Here is an 8,323-nt window from a genome sequence, read left to right as displayed (position 1 = left end):
AAAACTGTCTATGTAAACTCAGTAAATTGAAAGCAAATAGAAAATTTCCTTTGGAGGTTTTCTACAAACAGTATCTGTCTCTCTGTTCTTGGGAATCAAAAAAGCAAATTAAATTTCTGTCCTTGGAACTGAAACGTAGACTCCGAGTTCCCCTTTCAAACAGACAGAATATACTTTGGTGGAATGATAGTGATTTGAAACAGTCCAGAAGGAATGTCCTTTAGGAAAAAAAAGGTATTTTAAATTCATTAAGGACAGTCTTTATTAAGAAAAAAGTTGCCAAAGATCTTGGATGCTGAGATGTGTAAACAATTGGTCACTACCTAGACATATTATTCAATAGGGACTTCCAGATTATAAAAGATCTGTGTATGAGTGTGGGGTGGAACTGTACTACAGAGATAGCATCTCAGTCATTTTTTTTAAGAAGAAAATATTTGAGATTATTGTGTTAAATTTTATCTTGTACTTATGTTGCAAGATAAATATGAGGAAAGGGTTCTGAGTTTTTCAAGAAAGTTCTTAGGCTAGTCTTAGTTTAGATTTGTTCTAAATATACTTTAGCAATGTGTAAGTATGTAAGAGTTTTCTCACTCCAAACACCTTTTGTATAGACGACTGAAGAGCTACTTGTGCTGACAGGTTTTATAACATAAATGTGGTATATGCAAAGTGATACTGAGAATGATGGTACAGTGCTCCTTACAATAAAACTTCTTCCCATTAAAATGGATGATGAGGTTGTGTTTTGTTGTAGCTTTGTTAGGATTGAGGCTTTTTGTGACGATGAGGCATGTATTGCCATTCCCGCTGATTTGTATTTGCACAGGTTGGCTCAGTACCGTTGGTATTTGTATATAAACTATTGAACAGATATACAATTTTTTTTCTTCTTCTAACAATTCCTTGCACCACTTTCTAGTTTTGGCATTTGCTTTTTCAGATCTGGTGACCTTTGGTTCCATCTTTCTCCCTAGGTATAGACTAGATTGGCAGATAGTGAATCCATTCTGTGATAATCTGCTCAGTGAAGTCAATGGATGTTCTTATGTAATGTTTTTCATAATATGAATTGTATAATTTTAGTTTAAGCAAGATCGTTAGTAACCATGAATCCTTACAGTCAGCTTAATCGACATACCCTTACCTTTTAACTTCTTTCTCTCCAGGCAGAACTAGTGAAAGGAAATCTACAGAGTGTTGGGCTGACGCTCCGCCTTGTGCAGTCCAAGGAAGATGATGCAGGGCATGTTGTTATTGAAACAGTGACTCCAAACTCACCTGCTGCGGCTGCTGATCTTCAGAGGGGAGACAGGCTTCTAGCAATTGGCAGTGAGTAATACATCAGCTTTTAAGAGAAGCGTCATCTCACGAACTGGAAAGACATTTCTGCATATGGTTTAACTAGGCTGCCTTTGTCAACAATTACAGCTATGCCTAGTGCTCATAATGAAAACTGACATTTGTGTATTTATGGCCACTTACGATTATCATTCGCTTAATCCTTTGTTAAATGCCTACCTCTGAAAAGTCCAAACTTACAATAAGTCTAATAGCAAAGGTCAAAAGTGTTAGTATGTAAAATCAAGATTACTCTTTAAGACTACAGTGGTAACAAACAGCAAACTGGACTGTGTACGTTAGTGTCTTTTTCAGCTCCTGACGTGAATATTTCTGTGAATAAAATAGAAAGGATCCAACTATTTCAGTTCAGTTCAGCTCTTCTGTCACTTCCTCTGTTAGTGAGCAACAGTACTGTTACCACTATTAAAGTTCTAAACGTATTTGTTGACTGGTTTTGACCATTTTCAAATTCAACAATTTTTATCTTTCTTTTTTTTGATAGGTGTTAAAATCACATCAACTGTCCAAGTGTTGAAGCTTATTAGACAGGCTGGGGACAGAGTTGTAGTCTTTTATGAAAGGCCTGTTGGGTATAATCAGCATGGTTCGGTGCTACAGGATGGATTTGGACAATTGGAAGACTCTGCTTTCTTGACACAGCCAGAAGATGACCAAGCTAGTTTATCAGCTGATGTTGATAACAGAGATTTTGATTCAGAATTTGAGGACTTAGCTTGTGAATCACCTGACCAAAAAGAAGATCTGCCAACAACTCTGAGTCCCAAACGTTCAGTAGTAATACTTGCTGCTAAACCACTTGGAACTATATCTCCCATTCTGAATCGAAAACTACATTTAGGAAGCTATCAGACAACATTAAAAATGCAACAAAAAGATGGAGCTAAAGTGGCAACACCCAAAACTATTGAGAGTTCTGATGCATCACAGCAATCAGGTAAACAGTCACAAGGATCCAGTACTAAGCCTGCTGTGCCACCGAGGCCACAAAGTAAGCCTATTTTGCCTACTAGTGAAACTCAAAATCTGTTAGAAACTGGAGGTGTATCTTCTGAAAAACCAGAGAGGCCGCCTCCACCTACAAATAATGCAGATAAATGTACAGAGAAGGTAGTAAAGAATAGTGATCAAATAGAAGACTCAATGGTAACAAAACCAATAACAGCACCAAAACAAGATACTTCGAAAGATGGACTTTCAGAAAGTGCACGTAGTAGTAAAGATAGTGGAGATGATCATCAAACATGGGAATCACCAGAAATTCCTTATAAAATTCGGCAAGGCCGATGGCCAAGGACAAGAACATCCTCCTGTGTATTTGAAGTAGAAGGATGCCATAAGTACCTTAATGTTGCACTGTGGTGCAGAGAACCTTTCAAAGCAGGTGGCTTTATCTGCTTAGGATATGCAAGCATAAAACTTGAAGAAATTGCTCTAGATTGTATAGCTACATCCTCAATGGAATACATTAGAACATTTAAGCTGGATGCTCCTACACCTAAAGCAGCAGTCACTAGAACAGCATTGCGGAATTTGACAAACCATAAAGGATTCAATGAAAAATTTTGTTACGGTGATGTAACTTTACACTTTAAATATTTAAAAGAAGGTGAAATAGATGATTCAAACTTTCTCCTGGAGAAAGAAAAGGAATGTCATTTGGAAGAAGATCATGCACTGCAGAAAGAGGATCCTTATTTGGGAGAAACTACAGAGCACAAGCATAACTTTCAAGATACTCAGTTTCAGAATCCAACTTATTGTCAATACTGCAGAAAGAAAGTATGGACTAAAGCGGCTTCACAATGCATGCTCTGTGCTTATGTTTGCCACAAAAAATGTCAAGAAAAATGTCTAACTGATGCACCCTATTGCCGAGGACCTGACAAGCGACTTGATCAAACTGTGGGAGGTTGTAGAGTGGAAGGACAGGAAGCTCCCCAAGCTGCATCTTCTCGTGTTGATTCAGAATCTAAATCTGTTAACAGAACTACAGGTTTGACCAGGCATATCATCAATACAAGCACACGTTTGTTAAACCTTCGTCAAGTCCCTAAAGCTCGCCTTTCTGAGCAAGGAACAGAGGTGGTAGAATCTTCGCCAAAGCACACACCAAACACTTCTGATAATGAAAGTAGTGATACTGAAGTCAGTGGGCCAAGCAGTCCTTCAAAACGTGCAGCAGGTTCTGGGACAAAGCTGGTCCGAAAGGAGGGTGGTCTAGATGACAGTGTCTTTGTTGCGGTTAAAGAAATTGGACGTGATCTCTACAGAAGTTTACCCACAGAGGAGCGTTTTCAGAAATTAGAATTTATGTTGGATAAGCTGCAGAACGAAATAGACCAGGAGCTGGAAAATAATAATTCACTCGTTAAAGAAGATAAAGAGACAACCGATGCAAGGAAAAAAGCATTGATTGCTGCTGCGCTGGTGAAGTCGGGTGAAAGACTGCAGGCCCTTACGCTGCTGATGATCCACTACAGAGCAGGCATTGAGGACATAGAGTCTTTGGAGAACATGTCATTAGAGCGGCAGGCCAAAAGAGTGACTAAAGATTCAGAGGAGCCCAATATAGCAGAAGAAGTGGATAATGAAGATGTCAGTCTGACAGAGGCTCCAACATTCAACATCATATCGGAAGAACCAGTTGATCCACCTCAATCAGTAGACTGATATTTATATATTTAGCCTTTGAAGGAGTTGACTAAAAGAATACCTTGCACTTAGTTACAAATACACGTAAATTAAAACACCGGTATGATGTACATGTCCTGCTTCTCCACAGTTATATGCCTGTGTAAGAGCCCAGCTAATAATGGTTCTTCCCCAGCTACAGCACCATCATTTTGTTAAATTGGCTGGTTAAACCTACATTTTCAGTTTTATATTGGAAATTTATTTTTAATAACTTATTTTTATTTTTTCTAATTACGTAGCTTACCATTTCATGTCAATGTGTCGTGTCCTTAATGTATTATTTGCCTCCGCCCTTCTGACTTCTCCTTTTTTTTTTTTTTTTTTTTTGAGCTAGTGTTTTCAACAGGGAACTGGCAGGATTTTTGAAATATTTCGTTTCCATTGTATGATGAAAAAAATTATAAGCTTGTTGCATGCCTGAGCTGATGACTGACACAGAAATCACTGAGGGACCAGGCTTTGAAATGTTGATCACAGTTATTGTATGTCTTCTAGCTAGTTGTGTATTTTTTGCCAAACATATCATGAAAGTAAAGAAAAGGTCTTTCATTTTGTCTGTTATTAATATCTACTAAAGTTAACATTGCATATCATTTGTTTTCCATAGTTTTGTTAAATACAATAACTTTTCATAGTTTGTAATTAAGATGAAATATAGTAATGCTATGCTAAAAAAGAAATCCTTCTTAGAACTTTGGGCTGTCGTATCCTGATTGAATAATACTAGATATCAGAGTACATACCAGTATCTAATAATAATTTAATTGGGAATATTTTTTGAGATAAGAGACCGGTTGCCTTCCAGAAAGAAATTATATGTTTAAGTAGTGGTGTATTATCTGATAACGGAAAATTCTTCTTCGCAAGAGTTGAGGGTTTCATAGCATTCTATCAAAAAACATGTAATACAGATTTAGATAATTAAAAAAAAATAAGATTTTGCTGCAGACTTCATCATTTCAGAAAGATTAAGGTACAAAATACTTTAAAAAATAGCTAAATGTGTTCTCTCAAGGCTTTTGAGTAATCATATAGTGCTAAGTTGTGTTCAGCTTCTCAGACAGAAGAGACAGTCTGAGCAGAAGGATCACCTTTGTCAGAAGAATGTCCTATAGTGTATATAACATGTTTTATTTGAGGCAAAATAAGTGAGTCCAGTAGGGATGAGGAAGAATTTCAGCCAGCAGCTTTCGAAAAGAACTATCTGATCTTGTGCTACGTGTAAACTGTGGATCTTAGCATCACCTGGCTAAGGCCGTTGTTCGTATTTATTTCCTGTAAACATGTATGTGTTCCATCTTCTGTGTAGAGAAATGTCATATAAAATATCATCTTTATTTTAGGTACTGTCTTAGGTACTGGTATCATTATCCTTGGTATCACTGGTAGTAGGAAAAAAAAAATGCCTTTGTGGAAATTGAGTTGAATCTAAGATGGTAAAATAACTCCTTTATGGCATAAAATAACTCCTTTAGGCAGTCTGTAATGTACCTATTCGTTAAATTTGCTTCTCAGTTTATTTTGTGATGTGCAAAACTAAGAAGCAATGGTTTTCACAGATGGAAGAGCATACCTGTACCTCTAAACAAAACGGTTACTTCCACTCATGCAACTGCTTGCACGGTTTTGTGAGTTTGGGCAGTTGATACTTATTTAGTTGATGTATGGAAAACACTATCCATGCTAAAACAAGCATGTGACACACTTCTGAAATTAAGCTTCAGCAAATAATCGCACAAAATTAGCTTCCCTTCTTGACTAAAAGTTGTTTAACCTATACTTGCTTGAGATGCGTATTAAGACTTCCCCACTCCATTTTCTCTGTGGCTTACCATTGGTGGTGACCTGCATTCAATCTCCATCAGTGTTTGCTCTTATGGACTACTACAGAGGTTTTCAAATATATCCAAGTACTTCATTTAAACCCTGGTACACATGAAGGAGCTGTGAAAACAATGCAAATACTGATTTAAAGAAATGCATTCAAGGTTTTAAATTGGCTTGTGTAATACAGTGGATAAGAGAAGCTGGATATAGTTTTCCTCGTATAGCATTGCTAATGATGATTGTAAGAGATAAATTAAACGTAGTGCAATATTTTTAAATATACTGAATGGGAAAAGGGTAGAATAGTTGCATTTTGGTGGTAAAAAGGAAAACATAAATTCCTGTCTGGCATTAATTACAATAAGCATTGAATCTCGAGGCGAAAATTGTAATACTACATTCCTGATGTATTCTGCTTCATGCTTGATTGTAAATAGCTGAAAATAAAGAATACCACAGAAAACAAGAATATCTTGACTTAATGATATCTGAATAGGTGGCAGCTACACACATTTGCAGAAGATCTGCCCAATATGATTTTCTTGGCTATTATTTTATCATAAGAATAAGCTTTAATAAAATAGTTTTGCTAAATGATCAACTTCTTTGCATTGTGTTAATATTTTTTTTAAACATTTGTATTGCAGTAGTTTATCACCTAAAGCCACTACTTAAAGGAAGGGTCTTTGGGGAAAAAAACCACACATTTTGCATTAAATAAAACTACAGTTTGTTGGATTAATTGGGCTTTTATGTGTTCTTACTGTTTGTGTATGCATTTATTTGTATTCCGCACAGTTTAATAGTAGATGTAGATTTTTTTCAAAATGGTGATTCCAGTTGATCCGTTGTGTAGCTAGAGAATCTTCAAAAATGCTAAGGGTCTTTGTTAGTCATGGATTTTGTTTTTTTCATTTTTCTTTGGGGTTTGTTTGTTTGGGGGTTTTTTTGACCAGCAAGCACTGCACAGATAATAACTGAATGGCAATATCAGTGATAGTGACCACCACTAGACTTACATTAGGGGAAAAAAAAGTCCAAGAAGAATTCTTCTGACTTTCCCTGTCCTTCAGAAAATGTTAATGGATAATAACTGTTTAGCTCATTTTTATCTAATTGTTTTATCTCATTTTATCTCATTCCCTATCCTTGGGGTTTTTACATAGATGGTAGCTTACAACTACAGGGAGGGACTATGTGGTGGCAGCAAATGAACTAAGGTCGTTTTGTGTATTTTCTGTGACTAATGTTACTTCCTGACTGTCAGCAAAAAGGGTTCATCTTTCATTAGTTATTCTTCCATGGCTCAGAAAATCCAAAATGTAGAACTGCTAGATGTCTGGTTTTTGGGGGGGAAAAGCTGGTTTAGAGAGCCCAAACATGGGTGTCTGTGTGGCTCATAACTCTGCCTTCCTCTAACTTCTGGTAGACCAGGAGCAGAGGAAGAGCAGGGGGGAGCCAAACTGAGCTGGGGGGGTCTGCTGAGCAAAGGGAGGGTCTGATGCTGATCTGTAAGGCTGCAGCAGAAACCTGGCTCTGTCTGCAGAAGAGGAATGTGATCGATTCATCTGTCCTTGGGCCTCCTCACTCGTTCTGTGTTGCAGGTTAATGTGAACTCTTCCTTAATTTTGATCTGCTCAAAAGTACAAAACCAAGCCCTGAAGAAGTAAGTAATTTTTTTTTTTTTTAATGTGTAAGTTGCTGTGTTTGAATTACTTTTACCCTTGTGAATTTAAGCAATACATTGGTTAATCAGCTGGAAAATAAATTAACATCTTTTGTGATAATTTAGAATTCTAACATTGGTATATTAGTTTCAGATTTATTTGGATTAACAGTTTGATGTTGACCAGAAAGAGTTCAGTGAAGCTAAGTAAATTAACTTCTCTTGGGCTAAAGTTCCAAGTGTCCAAATGATCTGCAACATTAAAATCTGAACCTAATGTAAGTAATCATTGATACGCACAATTGTCACTCGGTGGCAGTGAAGCGCTCAGCATACTGCAGAGTCTTGGGTTTTGCTACGTTAATGTCTGTCTCTAAACACCTCAGCTTTGAAGGCAGGGTTTCCATCTGTTACATATTTTCTGTTGCATTCTTTTGAATATACCACTATATAAGTGGATTTTTCCAGTCAACCAGAGGATGATATTCCTTGGTGTTTCACACCACTTAAGCTTCGTGTAATGTTTTCTCAGCCTCTTCACCCTTACTTAAACATTCTGGCAGCATATACAGTGGTATGCCCTAGTACTGCACTGTTTGGCCTTATCTGTTTCCTAAAAGTTAAATCTTGGACCAGCAGTCACATAACAGAGTGGTTTTGGAAGCATTGTGGTTACCTAAACAAGTTGCATGTATTTATGACCTGGAGTGAAAATCTGTCCTGAATTACAAATGGACTAGAAAGGAGGAATGCTTTCCCATGACCTGAATT

At 37.0% G+C, this 8,323-nt stretch overlaps 1 protein-coding gene across 1 annotated transcript; it reads left to right on the top strand.

Annotated features, from left to right (window-relative positions):
* Window positions 1-1,169: 1,169 nt before the first annotated feature.
* Window positions 1,170-4,035, top strand: PDZD8 (PDZ domain containing 8; the record flags this gene model as incomplete). Its single annotated transcript, XM_010085283.1, has 2 exons — window positions 1,170-1,332; window positions 1,847-4,035. Coding segments are annotated over 2 exons (2,352 nt in total), but the record flags the coding sequence as incomplete, so codon positions are not given.
* Window positions 4,036-8,323: the final 4,288 nt, after the last annotated feature.

This window comes from Pterocles gutturalis, unplaced genomic scaffold (genome assembly GCF_000699245.1).
Source record: "Pterocles gutturalis isolate BGI_N339 unplaced genomic scaffold, ASM69924v1 scaffold48250, whole genome shotgun sequence".
Lineage (NCBI taxonomy): Eukaryota > Metazoa > Chordata > Aves > Pterocliformes > Pteroclidae > Pterocles > Pterocles gutturalis.
The sequence above is the reverse complement of the archived record's forward strand: the minus strand, read 5'-3'. Positions and strand labels throughout refer to the sequence as shown.